Genomic DNA, 22464 nt, shown 5'->3' on the forward strand with positions numbered 1-22464 from the left:
GTCAGTTTTCCAGTCGGTCACTGGCACTTTCAAGCTTCTCCCAGTCTTTTTTCCGGGGTCTAATTCTTCAGGCTCTGAATGGGCCAGGATGATGTCATCTGCGAACATGAGCACAGGAGTCACGTTGTTACTGCTCAAAGCCATGCTGTAAAATGTACATTGAGCTGCGCATGCACAGAGGGCAGGGAAAAGGGGTACTGACACAGGAGACTGTCGTGACAATCCTACCTATTCGTGTTTCTTTAGGTTTAATTTCACTTTAATGAAAGCTACAGAATATTTTTTTTTTAAATAAAAAATTGTATTTACCTGTATATTATAATTTTTAGTAATGTGGATTTACATTTATTTAAAAAAGTTTTGGCTAAAGTTGGTCTTGACTTTTTTTTTTTTTTACCTATGTTTTATAATTAATATAAATAAATACATCTATGTCTACTATGAATCATTCTGTACTGCAGAATTGCAATTACCAGTACATCTGCTACGTCCTAGAATTTAATTTTTTTTGTCACTCATTTTGAAGCTTCTTCTTAATAGGCTGTTTTTTTCCCAAACTATATTAAGTGACCCTGGTGCAATAACAATGTGAATTGGGTAGAATCAGCACAAGTGGACTGCTTGCTTTGCACATTTTTTTTTCAGCAATATATTTTTGCTCCCTTTGGTAGATGTGTTATTGCTTGGTAGTTAAAGTTGAATTTACTGGTTGAGTCATAAACAGTACAGTTTATTGCTCATAAACTCAGAGTATTTTTTTTTTTTTCATTTCTATTGTTTCTGGTTTTACATGTTGATATTGCAGATTTTGGAAACTATTAGTTCCATTATTTTCAATCTGTACACTATAAACTATATTTATGCTGACTCTATTAAAATAAGAAATGATTAACCTTTTGGTTGACTTCAAAGAACTAAGCGTTAAAGAATCTCTCTAGCCCCTGGTCACATTTTTTAATGACATCTTCACCTTGTTCAAGATATGAAAGTGTTTTCTCAGTTCTGTTCTTCACTCTTACAAGGAGGGGTTAATTAATCGGTCTTTCCTTTTCCTTGCCCCTGTTTGAGAAGCTGAAGGATTATTATCTTTATATAAGCGTATAATCACTCAAGTATCTGTTTCGCAATATACTTCCAAGTTTGTTGGAACATACTTAATTTGTCATTAATGACTATAGGTTTATTCTGCATTTTGGTTTCTCTGTCTGGTGTAGTCCCGTCTTTGTAAGGTTTGTGTTGGGAAAATATGCCTTCCACTGGAATTCTCTTGACATTGATGATATTTCATTCTTGTCTTCTAATAACCTTGGTCTACATAATTGCACTTGGGTGCTCTCTAGAAGTCATTTTTGGCCTTCATTATTTTGCTTCACTTGCTGTTCATCGGTAGCGGACAAGACCCAGTAAGCTTAAGCAGTACTCTCCACCATGGTTTCCATCAGCAGTGGCCATGGTGGGCTTTATACACTCTGTAGGGGTGAGGCCTTCACTTGCCTGCCTACAATGTACATTAAAGTCACATCTTCTTATGGAGAGTCTTCTCTTTATACCAGTTGTACTATACCTTACATTTTCTTTTTCTCTTTTTAGAATTTCTAAAAATATCCCGACAACAAAAGATGTGGAACCACTTCTGGAGATCGATGCTGACATAAGAAATTTTGAAGTTTTCCTTTCATCTAGGACACCTGTTCTTGTGTCACGAGATGTCAAGACCTTTTTGCCATGTACAGTAAATTTGGATCCAAAACTCAGGGAGATTATTGCAGGTAAGTGTAACCTCGACTACAGAAAATAATTCAGTTTAGCCGAACTGCCTGCTGTTTTCTGTGAAACTGATCTTTAGGTTTTTGTATTTTTCATTTACAAAAGTACCGTATTTATCGGGGTATTGCGCGCTCCGGCGTACAGCGCGCACCCCTAAAGTGGACCCGCATTCCTGTGGAAAAAAGATTATAGTACTTAGTTTTGGTGTCTTGTGCGGCGTCCATCGGCTGCCTCGTCGGGTCTGGCGTCCGTCTGCGGCTTCGGGTGTCCTCTTCGTCGGGTCCGGCGTCCTTCTGCGGCATCCTCCCCGCTCGATACCCGCTTTCCCGCGCCGAGTTTGAATACTGCGCCGGCATATACCGAGCGCAGTACACTCGTGTATAGTCGGGCAGGCTCGGCTACTCTCGCGCTCACGTCTTGTACGTTCAGGACGTGAGCGCGAGAGGAGCCGAGCCTGCCCGACTATACACGAGGAGCCGAGCCTGCCCGACTATACACGAGTGTACTGCGCTCGGTATATGCCGGCGCAGTATTCAAACTCGGCGCGGGAAAGCGGGTATCGGCGTATATCGCACACCCACGATTTTGCCCTGATTTTCAGGGCAAAAAAGTGCGCGGTATACGCCGATAAATACGGTACTTAACTTGTGAAATCCAACCTGCAGTAAACTGCCATTATCAATTGCGTTAGAAGCTGCATTCTTGTTGCTGAGCATAATACTGTAATGTGTTTGTAGTTTGATCTTTTATAATACTGTATTGCAAAGTCAGGGTGGAGAGAGGGGTGTCTGCATAAAGCCAAACTCCAGGATTGATCTCTCCTCTTACTCACAGCTTCCAACTTATTTCCCTAATAAACCCTACTGCATTGATTTTAGTGATTGGACACTTACTTTGCAAGAAGTAAGTGACGTAAATCATTGCGTTGTCATGGTGCACTTGTTTCATATCCTCCAGTGCTGATGGGAGGTTTCTGTGCCCTGGGTCACATTTTCAACTTATTCCCCACATAGGGAATACTAAATTTCCCATAAGCACATGGAAAGGGATTGACTTAGTAGGCGTTTTGGTGGGTGTTTCTTGGGCAGTTCCCAAACTTAACCTGACGATTAGGGAGACCAAAGAAAAGGGGTATATAGCTAGGGAGAAGCGTGGACGAACATACAGATGTACACAATGTATCCAACATAGGGTATTCAATATTTACAAAAAAAAGTTATACTTTTAAGTTGAGAGTTGAATTCTGCCTTGGTCCTTTAAAGTGTAAAGCTTTATTTTTAATTTTATTAAAATAAACATGTCATACATGCTCTGTGCAATGGTTTTGCACAGAGCAGCTCCAATGTTCATTGTCTGGGGTCCCTTGCTGACCTTTTGGGCTCCACATCCCCTTTTCTCCTCCACCGAGTGCCCCCATAGTAAGCTGCTTATGCATGCTCACTCCCAAGCCCCACTTTATGGGTCCATAAGAGCCTTCATGCACATCACTGCATCAAGATCGGTCTCGGCTATGTATTTAGGGGGGTTAGGGGAGTTGCATGCAGAAGGTTTTTCACCTTCTGCCTTTACAACCACATTAACCACTTGCTTACTGGGCACATATACCCCCCTTCTGCCCAGGCGAAATTTCAGCTTCCGGCACTGCGTCGCTTTAACTGACAATTGCGCACGTGACTCCCAAATAAAATTGACATCCTTTTTTCCCACAAATAGAGCTTTCTTTTGGTGGTATTTGATCACCTCTGCGGTTTTAATTTTTTGCGCTATTAACAACAAAAGAGCAACAATTTTGAAAAAAAACACTATTTTTTACTTGTTGCTATAATAAATATCCCAATTTTTTTTTTCCTCCGTTTAGGCCGATACGTATTCTTCTACATATTTTTGGTTAAAAAAAATCGCTTTAAGCGACTGGTTTGCCCAAAAGTTATAGCGCCTACAAAATAGGGGACAGAATTTTTTTTTCTACTAGTAATGGTGGCGATCTGCGATTTTTATTGGGACTGCGACATTATGGCGGACACATCGGACACTTTTGACACATTTTTGGCACCATTCACATTTATACAGCTATCAATGCTATAAATATGCACTAATTACTGTATAAATGTGACTGGCAGGGAAGGGGTTAACACTAGGGGGCGAGGAAGGGGTTAAATGTGTAGCCTAGTGAGTGTTCTAACTGTAGGGGGAGGGGACTGACTGGGGGAGGTGACCGATCTGTGTCCCTATGTACAAGGGACACAGCATCGCTCTCCTCTCTCCCTGACAGGACGTGGATCTGTGTGTTTACACACACAGTTCCACGTCCTTGTCTATGTAACCGCCGATCACGGGTGCCTGGCGGACATCGCGGGCCGCCAGGCTCGCGCATTGGCATCTCGGTGCCCCCCGAGAAGCAGCCATTTTCCCTCCCCAACAGTTAGCCAGAGCAGATGGTGTGGAATCCCCAGCAGAAGAGCTGGCAACAGAGCGCCACAGGCCTCTGCTCTCAACTAGCAGGAGAGAGAGTTCCTGTGGTAGTGGATGGGACTTCAGTCTCCACTTGTATACCCCAGGGATGGGGGGCAGTTGGCCCGGATCCCCAACATACATTCCTGGCACTTGCCAGGAATGTAACTGTTTTTTGAAACTTAGATTGTGATGGGTTTACTTCCGCTTTTAAAGTTATGTATGTAGAGAGGGGCAGGAAGGTGAAGTTCTGTGGTCCAGCAGAAAGAATTTACACAGGAAGAACTAACTGCGATTCACACTGAAAGAGCTTACAGAGTTCTATTGTACTTTGTTTAAAATTGCACTTCTTTTAATGTGTTTTGCACTTTGACAGCTTAAGTTTGATGTTGGGCATTTGTGTATGATGGGTGATGGCATTCACTGTTTCTCTGCCATAGTCTGTGCCCTGCTTGCACTGTACTAAAGTCGATGTGTGATGCTCCTGTTTCAGATGTGCGTGCAGCCAGAGATCAGATGAACATTGGAGGTTTCCCCTACCCTTCATTACCCTTGCAGGAAGCTCCACCCAGGGCAACCTCTGTTTTCAGCCAGCCACCATCTGTCTGCTCCTCCTCTTCATTTAACGGTCCCTTTCCTGGTGGCGTTGTTTCCCCACAGCCCCCCAGCAGCTACTATAGTGGTATGACTGGTCCACAGCATCCTTTTTACAATAGGGTAAGTGTGCCCTTCACTGTACTTTTTCTTGTGAGAAGACTGATCTATATGAAAATTGCAGCACACCTGCAAGGTACTGCTTCTGTCGATAAATTTGATCATAGTATTTTTTATTTTATTTTTTTATGCCCCTTGCCACATTGTATTGAAAACCCACAGCAATAAAGTGTTTAAAAGATTAAATGCATCATGTCTAGAATGTTTTTATGGTTTTTTTTTTGTTTGTAAGACCATTCTATACTCTACTGTAAATCTAAGATTTGATATGGCCCTAGAGAAACATGCTATGTAAAAAATAGATTCCTTCATGTTTCCTCAAGGGAGCGTCTGTTTAAAGTAGGAAACCGCTTTAAAATCTTAGGGCCAGATTCACGTAGATCAGCGGATCTATAGATCCGCTCGATCTACGTGATTTAAGATCCGCTCCCGCAAGTTTGAGAGGCAAGTGGCTAATTCACAAACCACTTACCTCCAAACTTGCGGCGGCGGATCCTAAATCCCCCGGCGGAATTCAAATTCCGCGGCTAGGGGGAGTGTACTATTTAAATCGGGCACGTTCCCGCGCCGATTTAAATGCGCATGTGCCGTCCGGGGAATTTCCAGGCGTGCATTGCTCCCACTGACGTCACTAGGACGTCAGTGGTTTCGACGTGAGCGTGACTTGTGACGCACGTGTTTGTGAATCGGCGTACGCAAACGACGTTAGAAAATTCAAATTCGACGCGGGAACGCCGGCTATACTTAACATTGGCTGCGCCTGATAAAAGCAGGGGTAAGTATACGACGGGAAAACCTCTACGGAAACGTTGTAAGATGACTGCGTCGGGTCCGTGCACGTTCGTGAATTTGCGTATCGCTGATTTACATATTATTCAAGGTAAATCAGCGGGAACGCCCCCGGCGCCATTTTTAAATCGAAAATAAGATCCGACATTGTAACACTGTCGGATCTAAGCCCTATCTATGCGTAACTGATTCTATGAATCAGGCGCATAGATAGGACCAGTGTAAGTCAGAGATACGATGGTGTATCTGTAGATACACCGTCGTATCTCTTTGTGAATCTGGCCCTTAAAGTGTAACAAAACGCAAATCCTTTTTCGAAAATGAAGAAAAAAAAGAGAGGAGAGGGATTAGAACTCTGTTGGGGAGATTCGCCCTCTCTATTTGTCCTGTTGACCATTATCATAAAAAGTAAAATAAAAACCCAAATATATTGAGTTGACATCAAAACATTAACAGGAGAAATCTTCCAACGGGGTCATTGGTTCTGCTGACCTGGTGACACCCTGGGATTCCCTCGCTTCCTGTTTTTAACTATGGGACAGGAAGTGGAGGGAAATCCTCCCAATGTCACACAGATGGCAAAAACAAAACTGACAAGGGGGGGGGGGGGGGGTTATAAGGGGTAACTCTCACTTACTCTTTGCAAAATGAAAAAAAAAAAAAAAAGTTTTGACTTAAGTTACTTTTAAAAACACCCCAATGTTGTAATCCAAGACCTGAAATAACATGGATTTAATTTTTTTAGAAATGTACGTTTTTATAATTCCACATTTTCAGTGATATCTATTCTTCACATTAAGCTTCATTTGTTATCATTTTCTTTTATTCCATGCTTTAAGTTTTGTCCTTTTTGTTTTTTTATTCCTGCATGTTTTGTTTTTCTTTTCCATAGCCGTTCTTTGCACCTCATGTTTACCTGCCAAAGTATTACTTTGGCCACCCCCAACATCCCATGTCACGCCCACCTGTAAAACACAGTCTGTCCAGAGATCAAACCAATGGCCTAGTAAGTATGTAGACGCTTAGAAAGGTCACATGAAACTAACCAGAAGCCGTTACCCATGTCTGGTTGTAATAGGCAGAGTGCTGTTACTAACTATTCTTACTGTCTTTGTGCCGAAAGGCTGGTTAGATGTATTTAGTATTAGAAAGATGCTTTATATTTGCTCATCTCTCTTCTACTGACTGTGCGTTTGTTTTTGCATCTGGTGCAGATTCCACCATATATGTTAACCTATTTCTTGCAGACTGGCGAGGAAGCCATCTAAAGGAGGACATATAACCATTTAGTAGAGCAGGTTACGTTTGTTGTGTAACTGCCACTCACGTTTTCTCCCCTCAGCATCCACTTGGTTTTGAAGTTTCTCCTCCTGGAACTTTCTGAGGCCAGCACCTAGTAGAAGTAGGGGGGAATTGTAGCCCATGGAAACAAGAACGAAGTGCTCAGTTCAGGGCTTTAAAGCAGTAGTAAACTCTGCGCAATCATATTTCTTTTTAATTATACCCTCTGTAGGTTCATGCCATAATGTGCTAGCACATTATGGTAGACTTGCCTATCATAATGTGCCATCCAGTACTGTGCATTCACTGATCCCACATGTGTGGCTTAGTGTACATTACAGATGACAGACCAGTACTGTCTCTTGTGTCATAAAAGCCCTACCTGTCGTCTTCTTTTTTTTCTTTTTTTTTTTTAAGTGGGTTTAATACCAGGGTGACAAAGAACAGTGCAATTTGCATGCTCTAACACTACCTTGCAATAACCTTAGTTAAAAAAAAAAAATGACCTGGGTGAAGCAACAAAGCTTTGTTCAAGCATTTGTTCCTAACATCCCAAAGCATTGTTTGATATCATTTGTAGCCGTGATGGAAAACCAAATGTTTTGGAATTACATTTCCCATGATGCTCGAGTACGCTGCAGAGTGCATGAGCATCATGGGAAATGTAGTCCCAAAACATCTGGGTTGCCAAGGTTAGCCATTTCTGGCTTATAGCATTAAAGCAGCGCTCCAGCCCCCCTACCGAACACATTTTAATGTCAGCAGCTACACATACTGTAGCTACTGACTTTTAATACAAGGACACTTGCCTGTTCTGGAATCCAGCTATGTTGGCACCCCAGCCGATGTTTCCATTGTCTCTCTCAGGTGCTGCCACCACCATAGCCTGTAAGGGAAACAGGCAGTGAAGCCTTGCAGCTTCACAGCAGATTCCCTACTGCACATGACCGGTGGCAGGGGCTGAACTTTTGACTTGGCTTGCTATGGCAAGGTCCGACAGAAGTGGGGACAGGTACCTGTCAGACTGGTACTTTTCCCCCCTCCCCCCCCCCTCCCAAAGGTGTCAAATGGGGAAGTGTAAGATAAGCAGAGCTTCCACTTTTGGGCGAAACTCTGCTTTAAAAACAATATACTATGCTTTTTGGTGCTTACACTTTTTGCTGTACTGATCTTGTGTGCAAACAAAACTATGCTGGCATCTGCACATAGGCTCCAGGTGCAATCTTGCGTTTAGGTTGCTGTGTGTATGCTGCATAAATGTAACACTAGCATTTTGCTTTCCTCTCTCTATCTCAACACAATGTTGTAAGCATAGTGTATTGGGGATTATAAGAGGGTGGCAAGCAGGCATTGCAAGTTACTTGACACAGCCTGGTTTGCATGTGACATGGGTATATCGGTCTGCTGGCCACATGAGAAGCAAGTTTTGGGTGACATATGCACTCTGTTCACACTAGTGCGATGCGGGAACCATGCAAATACACTGCGGGCTCCCGCATCGCCCCTGACTCGCAAGGCAGTTCACACTGCACTATGCAAACTGCTGGGTGTGTCAATATAAAGTTAGTGACACCCCCAAATCAGTTTGCATATTGCAATGCAAACTGTTGGTTCGAACATGAATCAGATGGCATGGGTGTGAACACCCATGTGATCCAATTCTGGTGCGGACCAAAAAAGGGTCATATGCGGCTCTGTGTTTACAATAGTTGTGTCTCTATATGTTGTTCGATAGTAAATGTGTAGGTGCTGTTTCTATAACGTGTTCCACCCTAACATTGGGAGCTCTTTGATAAATTCTTGACTCATCCCATCACAGAACTGTATTTCCTGGGGAACTTTTTCACACTGTACACATTGTTGTGTTGCTTAGGAAATTATTGAAGAAGATGCCGCTGAGAATCTGTCTACTCCCACACACTCCCCTCTGGTAAAACATGCACTTGTGTGGTGCTGTGTGGTGGCATCCCATTGCTTTAGGATCAGTCCCTTTTAACATATACCTTACTAACCTTACATCAGCAGCTGGTTGATAAACATCTAGTAGACTAGTCTAAAAACTAATGGTGTGACTCATTGGTGTTTTGTGTGATATTGTTTTATATATTTTGTTTTCTTCTTTTTTTTTTTTTTTTGTGTAATGGTTTTCTGGTTTATACTATGGGCATGACGTATAAAAGATAACTATGATACTGTTCACCCAACACTAATTTCCAGAGAGGTTCGCTAGTTTAAACTACTGGGGTCCCTTTTGTCTTCATGGATCAGTTTATGTAAAATGCAGACTTTGGCTTTAAATTTAAGGTTCCATACAAAATAAGTTGGGTGGCTTTTCCATTTAACTTTTCTTTTAGTATTTATACATTTTACGATAGTTCACCTTAGGTAGTGATACTGCAATCCCCTCTCTATAGAGGGATCTTCCTATGGAATTTCATATTGGCAAATTCATTTACTCAAAATTTAAACATTGCAGTTTTTATTGGGCCACTTGGCAGTGCATCTAGGGATATATGTCCTGCCTATTGGATTTTAGATATTATGAAATGCTGTGCCACCCCTGTGTGATATTTATTGTAGATGGAGTTCTGCTTTAGGACCTTACAGAAAGGCAGTGGACCATTGCTATTGGTGTCTGAAAGAAATACTGTTCCAACAACCAAATCATTTTTTCTATTTTCCCAGATACTAGAGTTCTTTCAGAAATTTTAGATCTGCAGATCACTTCGGTGTTCGTTGTAAAGGTACTCTGACACACAGGCTCTGTGATCTGGTTGGTGGAACAAACTTGTATGAACAAGTTATTTGGGCCTAGGGAATCTTTTCTGCTTGGCCAGTAACCTGTCTTTATTTTCACACAGATTGACTTGGCTGTTTATTTGGGAGCAAACAAATGTATGTCAGCCAGCTTATAACAATCATGAAATCTGCTCTCTCCTGCATTCCTGGTCGCCTAGAGCCTGTTTCCACGTTGAAGGGAACATAACTTCTCTCTAATGCCAGGATAACCCTCTTACTGCAGTAATTTGAAGCAAAACTGCAGCTGACACTGTGCCCGAACAGCTTACTGCCCTCTCTGGGCTTATTCTGTGTTTGGGATTATACTGGCGAAGAAGGAAGTACACAAATAACTGGAAAATGACATTTAAAAAGCAGGGTGGATGTCCATCCTTGATACCCACTGTGTGGAGCTGAAACTTTTAGTAATGCATGCCACATACATTTGGGTGATATCCAGCAGTTTTGGCTGCTTCTGTTCCGGGCGAAAACATTTGGGTGTAAATGATTTGTCCGAGTCTTTACCTATGTGTTAACGCCTGAAATTGTCTCTTGTGTTGCTGTTACTACGATGATGATTTTTTAACACTGGGCCTGGAAGCAGCTGTTACATAAGCAATCTTGTCACTGGTAGCAAGTCTTTAGCAACAAGAGTAATAACAGACCACCATTTTACTATGAAGTCATTCCCTCACTAGCCGGACCAATGGAATGTTACTTTCTCAGTAGCGAGTGTTATTTAGCTACATTATAGAACCTAGGCTTATGGGTAGAGGCTTCCTTGAAGCATTTTTCAGCACAAGTAGAGGGCTGAATCTAGGAAGGCTTGCTTCTCCTCAGGGGCCAAGAAGAGTTCCTTTCATTACTCCCAGACCTCAGCCTCTGAGGCCAAGTCTAATGCCCCGTACACACGATGGGAATTTCCAATGGAAAGAGTCAGACAGACTTTTTCCATCAAAGTCCGACCGTGTGTATGCCCCATCGGAAATTCCGATGAATTCCATCAGAATTTGCATAGAGAACATGTTCTCTGTTACTCCGATGGAATTCCGTCCGACAAAGGTCCGATCGTGTGTACGGGGCATTAGTCTGGCTCCCAGTCCCACCTGCAAATATTGGACTTAAAAAGTCCCCCAGTTTCTCAGATCTGCAGCCTGGGGGTGCCTCTCAAAGGTTAGTCGAAATCCATGCTGCCCTAGTAGGTTTTCTGGAGCAGTGTGTCATTGCTCACTGTGTCATTGCTCAGTGTGACGGTATAGTTCCAGGGGTTCTACTTCAACCCGTTCAAATCCCAAACTAAAATGGCTGTAGAATTTCTACATGGAATCCATAAGGGTCTGTATTGGCCTCTCTCAATCAGGGTACTTTCTGGTCTCTGTGGACATCAAGGAAGCGTACCTGCAGGTGCTTTTTCTTTTTTTTTTTTTTTACCAGCACAACTCCTTGCTTTGCTGTGCATCACTGGCACTTCCAGCTTGTGGCATTGCCTGCTTTATGCACCTCAAACATTCACCAAGGTGGCTTGGTGGCCGTTTAGCTTATGTGCTAGCTCTGCTGTGCCCTCAGAGCTCTATCGTGGGACGTTGTCTTCTTGGGGAATATTTGGCATGTGCTCTGGCAGACAACTTAGTCTGGGCTTTCCAGACATTGCAAAAGTTTGACTGGGTCCTGAATCCTCAGAAGCCAACTAAAACAGATTCATTCACGTGGAACATCTGGGTCTTATCCCAGACTCAGCTCAAGCCAGAGTTTTTCTTCCCTAGCAAAAAGTATATTCTTTCTGCTCCCAGACTTGGACTTTTCAGTCCAGTAGTTGCCTGACTCTCTATGTCTGGGGCTAATGGTAGCCTCCTTCAAGACATTAATATTTGTCTAGTTTTACATCCCTCACCAGAAAGAAAATAAGGTGGTCCCCACCCCTCTGTCTGATTGTGCTCTTGGTACTGCTTTCCCTAAAATTGAGGCATGCTGAGAGTAGAGATTGATTTTCTCACCCACTTTTTTTTTCTTTCTTTTTGTCGGTGTAGGATTTTTTGGTAGTTGGGAATGCAGCCTAACAGTCTCTGAATTCCTGTGTCCCTCAATAGACGTCAAGAAGTGGGTTTTATGATGAGTACAACTATATATGTCTATGCCTTTTCTTTTTTTTTTTTTTATTCCCTAAGGCCTATTGGAGAGACTGATTAATCACACTCATGGATCGACCTAGGGGCCAAAAACTTTCCTTATGACTGATTGTATTGGTTCTGAGCTTTCAAGTACGCAATCTGTGAAACATTGTGTAGCATAGCCTTTATTAAAGATGATTTGGCTTTAATTTTTTATTGTGTAAAGATCAATTTTCATATTGAGCGGGTTTCCATACTGAATGGGTTTTCCACTTGTAATAAAAAAAACAACTTCAGCTGAAATTGACACTTTTTATTCTGCCAATTAAGCACTGCTCTGACAGCCTTCTTTAGAAGTTATTTTTCCGCTGTCTAGGGAGAGAGTCATCATCATTCCAACAGTAAGGCAATAACACCATCTCTAGATTATGACTTAGAAATTGGAGTTCTCCTTTTGAAGTTAATATGAACATTGAAGAATCTCATTGTTTGCCTCATGGGTTGAGCTAAATATTTTATTTGAAAGATAAACATCCAATGTAAGGAAATTGTAGTTGTTCTTTTGAATATTTTATCATTTTTCCACGCAGCAACATAAATCTGCATTGGGTCAATAAAAACAGGTAGCATCTCGGTGAGCTGGGCGCACTAAGGTTTGCATAGCTTTAACAATGCTCTTTCTGTTATGCCAATATTCAGAAATCGTTTTTCACATTTGTATAAAGTACCCCCCCTTCTATTAGCCTACGGGGGGGGAAAAATTAAAATAAATTCTAAAATAAAATTGGAGCTAGTGAATTGTAGACTTCCGCTTTCTCTCGCATACAAAACAAAGTAGAGACAGCCTGTTAAATAAAACATTGCTTGTGGGGAGAGATACTAATCTGCATATTTCAAATGGATGGCACTTGACACAAAATAGTTATACGGCAAATTGTTCATCCCACATTAACGTGCTGTGGACAGGCTGCTGCTTGCATGCTAATACTCATGTTGTGCTGAATCAGCAATTTAACCCTGTGTTCTTGGCTCCTCACTGGATAAATGCTTGACAAGGGAACTCTGGCAAGGAGCAATACAATATACTGCAGATGCCTGTACGATGCTATGCTGAGGTTTCTTGCTGTTCTTAATCTTTTTAAAATGTACTTGTATTTATTTTAAACTGCCAATTTGTGAACTTGGTTGTCACTTGCACAACGTGGAGGAAGTCATTTTCCAGTCGTATGGTGCAGGACACGGATTTTGGCCTTAAACTATGGTTTAAATGTAGATACCTTCAAGTGACTGGACACTGGTATAAGAGAGCTGCAGGGACATCCCCTATATCAGGGGTTGACAAATTTGCTTGGAATCTCGGAGCCAGGTAAAAAAGTTAGGAGCCAGAAAACGCGCCCCGTCCCGACGAGCTTGCGCGCAGAAAGCGAACACATACGTGACCAGTGCCCCCATATGTAAACGGTGTTCAAACCACACACGTGAGGTATCGCCGCGATTGGTAGAGCGAGAGCAATAATTCTAGCCCTAGACCTCCTCTGTAACTCAAAACATGCAACCTGTAGATTTTTTTTAAACGTCGCCTATGAAGATTTTAAAGGGTAAAAGTTTGTCTGCATTCCACGAGCGGACGCAATTTTGAAGCGTGACATGTTGGGTATCAATTTACTCGGCGTAACATTATCTTTCATAATATTAAAAAAAAAAATGGAGATAACTTTACTATTGTCTTATTTTTTAATTAAAAAAAGTGTAATTTTTTCACCAAAAAAGTGCACTTGTAAGACCGCTGCGCAAATACGGCATGACAGAAAGTATTGCAACGTTTGCCATTTTATTCTCTAGGGTGTTAGGATAAAAAATATATATAATGTTTGGGGGTTCTAATTAGAGGGAAGAAGATGGCAGTGAAAATAGTGAAAAATGACATTAGAATTGCTGTTTAACTTGTAATGCTTAACTTGTAATACCAACGGCCACCACCAGATGGCGCCAGCTCACATCTGGTGGTAATAACGTGTAATACCAACGGCTCACCACCAGATGGCCCCCCCTTCCAAGCCAAGTCGCCAGGGCCCCATTTCTAGTCGCCATGGCGACCTGGCGCCCGGGATTTGTCGAGCCCTGCCCTATATAACCCCTCCCTCTCCTAGCTAGCCTTAGTTGTTTACTCATGTCCTTAGGTGATGGGACCTCTTCTTTCTCAAATCAAGTATTTATTTTTATTGATATTTGCTTAAACATGCATACATAGCCCATGTGCCTATTACCAGCAATATATACTATATATTTTATTAAAGAAAAATATATATTTTTTATATATTCAATGTTTAATAACCGACTAGACTCATGACCCCTGATGACGTCAGACATTGCTGATGAAACACGTCAGGTTGAACCGTCACTTCCGCCATCTCTCTGAAACGGAAGTAGAACGCGATCAGCGTGCCTGCTCGTTTTTTATGGTCTTTTTACATCTTGCTGGACTGTAATTGATGCTTGTTTTTATGGCAACAAAAGTTTTAAACTGCACTAAGAGGATCTATTTTCCCCTGGCCATATAAACCTTTATTGGCTGGCACATCGGTCTGGGCCACTTCCCATTGGAGGACACAGCATTTGTTACCCATGCCTTACATGACTACCTGTAATGGATGTCATGTCTGTCAGGTGTGTAGGATGAACTTTACATAATTGTTTTTTGGCCCGAAACTAGGTTGCTCTATGTGTTTATTTTAATATTGGGAGCACGGAATTGTATGCGCGCGTGTGTGTGAGAGAGATTTACACACTCATAAGTTCACATACCCTGGCAGAATTTATGATTTCTTGGCCATTTTTCAGAGAATATGAATAACACAAAAACTTTTCTTTCACTCATGGTTAGTGTTTGGCTAAAGCCATTTATTATCAATCAACTGTGTGTTTACTCTTTTTAAATCATAATGGCAACAGACACTATCCCAATGACCCTGATGAAAAGTTTACATACCCTGGTGATTTGGCGATTAAAGGTAACCATGCTCACCTGTAATCTGTTTGCTTGTAATTGGTGTGTGTGTGTCTGTGTGTGTGTGTGTGTGTGTGTGTGTGTGTGTGTAAAAGGTCAATGAGCTTTTGGACTCCTGACAGACCCTTGCATCTTTTATCTAGTGCTGCACTGATGTTTCTGGATTCTGAGTCATGGGGAAAGCAAAAGAATTGTCAAAGTATCTGCGGAAAAAGGTAGTTGAACTGTATTAAACTGAAAGGGATATAAAAAGATACCCAATGAATTTAGAATGCAAATCAGCAGTGTTCAAACTCTAATCAAGAAGTGGAAAATTAGGGGTTCTGTTGAAACTAAACCACAGTCGGGTAAACCAACTAAAATTTCAGCCTCAACTACCAGGAAAAATGTTCAGGATGCAAAGAAAAACCCACAAATAACTTCAGGTGAAATGCAGGACTCTCTGAAAACATGCGCTGTGGCTGTTTCAAGATGCACAATAAGAAGACACTTGACGATAGATGGGCTGCATGGTCGAGTCGACAGAAGAAAGCCATTACTTTGCAAATGCCACAAAGTACCCCCGCTTACAATACGCCATACAGCACAGACACAAGCCTCAAATATTCTAGCACAAAGTCATTTGGAGTTATAAGACCGAAATTCAGCTTTTTGGCCACAACCATAAACGCTACATTTGGAGAGGAGTTAACAAGGCCTATGATAAAAGGTACACCATTCCTACTGTCAACACGGAGATGGATCGCTGATGTTTTGAGGATGTGTGAGCTACAAAGGCACAGGAAATTTGATCAAAATTGATGGCAAGATGAGTGCAGTATGTTATCAAAAAATACTGGAGGAACATTTGCATTCATCAGCCAGGAAGCTGCACATGGGACGTACTTGGACATTCCAACATGACAATGATCCAAAACACAAGGCAGAGTCGACCTGTCATTGGCTACAGCAGAATAAAGTGAAGGTTCTGCAGTGGCCATCTGTCTCCTGACCTCAATATCATTGAGCTACTCTGGGGCGATCTCAAACGTTCAGTTCATGCAAGACAGCCCAAGAATTTACAGGAACTGGAGGTTTTTTGCCAGGAGGAATGGGCAGCTTTACCATCTGAGAAGATAAAGAGCCTCATCCACAAATACTACAAAATATTATAAACTGAGTTGCAGTTCAGTGAGCAAAATATGTATTTGATCTCCAAGCAAAACATGACACTCGTACTTGGTGGAGAAACGCTTGTTGGCAAGCAGAGGTAAGACATTTCTTGTAGTTTGACCAGGTTTGCACACATCTCAGTAGGGGTTTTGGTCCATTCTTCTTTACAGATCTTCTCTAAATCCTTATGGTTTCTTGGCATCTCGAAGTTTCAGCTCCCTCCATAAATTTTCTATAGTATTAAGATCTGGAGACTGACTAGGCCACTCCATGACCTTAATGTGCTTCTTCTGTTGCCTGGGTGGTATGTTTTGACTCATTGTCATGCTGAAAGATGTGTTCATGACCCATCTTCAGCGTTCTGGCTGAGAGAAGATGGTTTTCATCCAAGATTTTATAATACATGGCCCGGTTTATTGGGCCCTCAATGCAACAAAGTCGGCCTGTACCTGAAGCAGCCCCAAAGCATCATGTTTCCACCTCCATGCTTGACTGTAGGGATGGTGTTCTTGTGGTCATAGTCAGCATTTTTCTTCCTCCAAACACGGTGAGCCAAGTTAATGCCAAAGAGCTCAATTTTGGTCTCATCTGACCACAGCACTTTCTCCCAATCTTTCTCAGAATCATTTAGATGTTCATTGGCATGGCTACCATTTGCTTTCCTGAGAGGGGGACTCGCCATGTTTGGAGGAAGAAAAATGCTGACTATGACCATAAGAACACCATTCCTACAATGAAGCACGGAGGTGGAAACATTATGCTTTGGGGTTGTTTCTCTGCTAAAAGTACAGACCAATTTTGCCACATTGAAGGGCCAATGGACAGGGCCATGTATTGTAAAATCTTGGATGAGAATCTTCTTCCCTCAGCCAGAACACTGAAGATCGGTTCAGGGTGGGTCTTCCAGCATGACAATGACACAAAACATACTGCCAAGGCAACAAAGGAGTGGCTCAAGAAAAAGCACATTAAGGTCATGGAGTGGCCTAGCCAGTCTCCACAGGCCTTAATCCTATAGAAAATGCATTGAGGGAGCTGAAACATCTAGTTGCCAAGCGACTATCAAGTAATCCTAAGGATTTAGAGAAAATTTGTAAAAGAGTGGACCAAAAACCCTCATGAGAAACGTGCAAACCTCATCACCAACTAAAAGAAAAGTCTTACCTCAGTACTTGGTGGAGAAACCCTTGTTGGCAAACAGTCATGTTTTGCTTGGGGATCAAATTCTTATTTTACTCGCTACAACTGCAACTCGATTTTTATGTGTGTTCTGTATTTTTGGTTAATATTTTGTCTCTATCATTTAAAATACACCTATGATAAAAATTAGAGACTCTTCATTTCTTTGTAAGTGGGCAAACGTACAAAATCTGCAGGGGATCAAATTAATTATTTTCCCCACTGTGTATATACATATTATTTTTATTTTATCTTTTCTGTTCATGTTAGACTTTGTTTGGGTCTCACCATGACCTTCTCTTTTGTATTTGTACCATTTCACTTTATAATAGAACCTATGCACTATTGATACAGAGTGCGCTGGTTTAAGGGTTCATAACCCATTTTTATCACAGCTGAAAGAGTCTCCCTGTCCTTATAAAGAATTGGATCAGGATGTGGCGCCTTTGGTCAAAATTTTATCTAAATTGTCATTGCAACCTTTGATGATGTACACTCCTGTTTAGCTTTAGAGCAGCCAGTCTTCACTCCCTAAGGTCTCCCGCAAGGAGTCATTACAATTACCCAGTTATATGGTGACTGGCCTCACTTTGGACAGCTATTCATTACTCCAAAGCGTTTTGTTCAATAGTAACCATGTTCCGTTGGGTTTAAAAGCTCAGCATGAAATCGGCCACATTGGTTATTGCCTTCATCCTTCTGGGAGATTTTCTGGCTTTAGTAGACTATCCGGGATGCTTACTTGCACAATCCCTTTCTTCTTCAACACTGTTCACAATTTTCTCTAGGTGATCTGAATTACCAATTTGTCACCCTTACCTTTTGGCCTATCCTTTTTGCTCCCTGGATTTTCATCTAGGTCTCAGTCTTCGCTTTGCCCTGTTGCCAGGACATGCATTTTGTGAGTTACCTGGACCATCTTCTGCTAAATGATCAGTCCTCCCTATGCCTATTGGCCAAGGTTCAGTGAACAATGCAGACTACAGAGTTACACTACTCAAAAGTTAATTGTGCTTGATCCTCTCAGGCAGAATGATACATTCCAGCCTCCTCCACGATCCACATCCTAGGCAAGGAAAATTGGCAGGCAGACTTTCTTTTTCGCCAGGATCTGAGGGGGCACTCACCATCTGAATGCATTTTAAACTCTGTCACAGACTGAGGACTTTCAGATGTGGTGTTGGAGAGAAAAAATGGACTGGTTTGCAGGGACCTTCAGGCCTGCCACGTAATTTCTCCAGTAACCCAATGGGATCAGTTCTACCTGTTGTATGCTTTTTCACACTCCAAATTCTCCCCCGCCTGCTACGCAGATGGAGGGAAACCCAGTGATTCTCATCACGCTGAACTGGCCCAGGAGGATGCTGTTTTTCGACCTACTTGGACTCATGGCAAACTCTGTGCAGCAGTTTGGATCATCCATGCCTTCTGGCCCAAGGACCAAACCACCATCCTGCTGCTCAATCGCTGACTTTATCGGCTTGGCTGTTGAGGCACAGATTATAGGGGAAGGGGTTTATATTTTGCTAGTTGCATGTAGCCACACATAGAACAGATGGCTACAGTTCGGGACAGAAGTCTGAGCCTGGATGCAATAAGCTGCGCCCAGGCTCGGATATCTGTCCCTTACCACAGCTAACTTCTCTGTGTGTGGCTGCATCTGAACTCATAGGCAATGTCATAGACGAGAAGTAATTTCTGCTAGGGGGCAGTACTAGCTTTTGATGCTAAATGTGTGCTTGCTTATTTTGTTGCATAAATTATTGAAAGGGCATTTTTTTTCCTTCTGTTCTTGTTCAATTATATCACATTTTATCTATCTGCACTGTTTGAATAAAGATCTGAAGTTTGCCTGAAAAAGAAAACAATTATCACGGGGTGTAATTTTGAAGGCAGCCATATTTCTCACGTGTTTGTGATCAAAGGTATCGGGACACCCGTTCTGAATTAACTTTAGGTGTCTCCAGTAAAGCATTATAGTACAAACTAAAATGACCTTCACAAAACTATAACTTCAGCACTACTAAACAACTTTGGTATACATTGGAACATGAATTGCGGGCCAGTACTTTTTTCAACATTAGTATCTGATCTCACAAATAATTTTTTGGCTGAATGGAGACACATTTCTGCAGCCCAAAATCATGGAACTGTTTCTAAATCAGATGTCCAAGGTTATATTGGTGTGATTTCTAACTATCCACATGCATGGCCAAATCCTGTAATTTCAGAAGCTTTCTCTGTAGTGGCTGCCATGTTAAGTATGATATGGCTATGTGATGGATCTGGCCATCACCAGCCTATAGTTGAGGCAGCAAGCTAAGGAGATACTTGTGCATAAGGGAAGAAGACATTTATATCTTAACCCAAATCTCGTTGACCTATAGCAGGGGTAGTCTTTCTGTGAGACCAGATAATGACTGTGCATAGATGAGACCGTATTAAAACCCATAATGGACACCTCCACAGAAAAAGAGCAAAGGCACAGATAATGCTTAGTAGTATATGTGTACAGTATATATTGTATTCAGAAGGGTGATTCTTTTAAATATTTCTATGGTCTATATTACAACTGCGCTTGTAGTCATTGTTATTGTACAGGATTTATATAGTGTCGGCAGTTTGCTCAGCGCTTTACAACATGAGGGCAGACAGTACATTTACAATACAATTCAATAGAGGAGGAGTCGGAGGGCCCTGTGCGTTAGAGCTTACAATCTAAGAGGGAGGGTCAAGTAATACAAAAGGTAATAATTGGGGGATGGGTTGATGGAGAAAATAAGTACCGTTGTTAGGTGGGGGCAGGATAGGCTTCTTTTGAAAAGGAGGGTTTTCAGGGATCACCCAAGAGTGGAGTAGGAGGTAATCTAACAGATTGGGTTAGGGAGTTCCATATGATGGGCAGAAGTCTTGCAAGCTTGGGAGGAAGTTACAAGTGGAACTAGAGCAGGAGGTCTTGGGAGGAACAAATACCGTATTTATCGGCGTATACCGAGTACTTTTTTCCCCTTAAAATTGTGGGAAAATCTTGGGTGCGCGATATACGCTGATCCCCGCTGTCTAGAGCCGAGCACTTGGCTCCGCCTACCGCAGCCTAGAGCCGAGCCGAGTGTACTGCGCACTCGGCTAGGCTATGCTTGGCTCCGCCCGTAGCTACGCAAGAGGAGCCGAGACAAGCCGAACACATAGGAAATCCGTCTCCTCTCTGCGCCAAATCCAAAAAACAAACACCGCTGCAACCCCGGCCAAGGTGCGGATGGACACGCTGGACGGAGACAGCAGACGGACACCTCCAAAGCCGCAGACGGACAGCCACAAGGCTGGACGGACCCCGCGCAAGGCCGCAGCCGGACGCCGGACAAGGCCGCCGATGGACGCAGGGCAAAAATGGAAGTTTTCTTTTTTTCCTTAAACTACCGTTCTAAGCTTGGGGTGCGCGTTATACGCCGGCGCGCGGTATACCCCGATAAATACAGTAACTATTTGGTTGTTTCTTTGAGACCGGGTTAGTGATGTAGCTGGGGAGCCTGAGTTGTGAATGGCTTTGTAAGTTGTTAGTATTTTTTATTTAATTTGTTGGATGAGCTGAAGTCAGTGAGAGGGATTGGCAGAGAGGAGAAGCAGACACTGAAGAGTTGGTAAGGGGGATGAGTCTGGCAGTAGCATTCATGATGGAATGAAGAAGGGATAGCCTATGTATAGGTAAGCCAATGAGAAGGGAGTTGCAGTAGTCGAGGCGAGAGATGACCAGGGAGTGAATTAACTGTAGTGTCATTAGTTAGGAAGGGGCATCCAACAATAGAACCTTGGGGAAGAGGAGGGGTTGGTCAACTTTGTCAAAGGCAGTAGAGAAGTCCAGGAGCACAATGGATTACAGAACGGTGTCCATTGGTTTTAGCCATTATTAGATCGTAGTAGCAACATTCAAAGAGGTTTGGCTCTTTTTTTAATTTTATTTTTATTTATTTATTTTTTTGAGTGGTCAGGAAAATATTCATAGGTGTTTGCAATAAGACCGTACATGGTGTAATAACACTGTACATCAGTGTACTTACAATTAGTATTACTCCTTTATTGAAGTAAATGTTACAGTTCCATTGCGCATACAGAAGGCTCCTGTGAGGAACTTGATTAAGCCATCTCCATTATGAAACCTCCGGTACTGCAGTGTTCTCAGTATTTTTGTCTTGAAGCTTCTTCAGAAGTGTGTTCCAACACCAAGGGGAAATTGTAACACAGTATAGCACAACATTAAGCCAGTAGACAAATATGTGGCTTGTAAATGTGTATGATGACAAAATACACATTGCACTTGTGGTAGAACATGTTCACATTCTCACACTTTTATATACTGCTGAGAACAACATCCGAAAAGTCCAAATTAATTGAAAATCAATGTTGAAGGTCTTGCCATGTGTGTAAATTACAATCCAGACAGTCATGAAAATTGAGAACTTAAAGTAGATCTAAAACCTAAACATTTTCTACCTTGATGCATTCTTTGCATTAAAGTGGATGTAAACCCTCACATATACCCAGTGAATTGAACAACCTCAGATGATACAAAGAGATTAAACAAATCTCGCTACATAAGGTTTACATGTGTATCTGCTGTCTTCATCTTTATGTACTGTTTAGAAAGTGCACATCGTGTTAGATTTTATTTTTTTCTTGGCTAGCACTTCAGTTAAACGTGGGCATACAACCAAGACAGCTGATTGAAGGAAAGGCACGCACACCCCCCCCCCCCCCCCCCCTTCATATGTAGAGACTTTCAGCTCTGTTTTTTTTTTTTTTTTAATCGTATAGGGCTAATCTATTTATAGCATCCTCTCCAACACAACTCGGGCTGCTTTTATCATATGTGACGGAGAACTTAACAGTTAACAGGCTGATAACAGAAGAACAGAGCAGGAGACGGCTACGGGACATGGTGCTTTGAAGAAAGATAAGAAAACACTGCAGATATGTGTTCCACTCAAATTTCTTATTCGGGGGTTACATCCACTTTAAAAATGTTTAGGCATCAGCAGCCCCCCTTTTACTTAAGCCCTCATTCGATCCAGCGCTGTGCATGTCTGCAGCTCTTCTTCTCTCCCCTCATTTCCAGGTCTCGCTGGCTTTGCTGGGGCACAGGGAGCTATAGGCTTCCAGTGCTCGCAAACAAAGCCAGTCACGAGGGAGCAGGGGGTGGGGCCGAGTCAGGAACAAGCACATATGAGTTGCTCCATGCTCCCA

At 42.3% G+C, this 22464-nt stretch overlaps 1 protein-coding gene across 3 annotated transcripts in view; it reads left to right on the plus strand.

The window, feature by feature from the left end:
- KIDINS220 (kinase D interacting substrate 220) overlaps positions 1-22464 on the plus strand; it is a 180711-nt gene that overhangs the window by 145942 nt on the left and 12305 nt on the right. Inside the window, exons 23-26 of one of the 3 annotated variants that reach the window (XM_040348643.1) lie at positions 1591-1769; positions 4712-4935; positions 6614-6727; positions 8876-8932. In XM_040348643.1, the coding sequence (XP_040204577.1) occupies positions 1591-1769; positions 4712-4935; positions 6614-6727; positions 8876-8932 (574 nt within the window). The remainder of the gene's footprint in view (positions 1-1590; positions 1770-4711; positions 4936-6613; positions 6728-8875; positions 8933-22464) is intronic. The other 2 variants (XM_040348644.1, XM_040348645.1) reach the window with 2 other exon arrangements.

The sequence above is a fragment of the Rana temporaria genome, chromosome 4 (genome assembly GCF_905171775.1).
Source record: "Rana temporaria chromosome 4, aRanTem1.1, whole genome shotgun sequence".
NCBI classification, from domain to species: domain Eukaryota; kingdom Metazoa; phylum Chordata; class Amphibia; order Anura; family Ranidae; genus Rana; species Rana temporaria.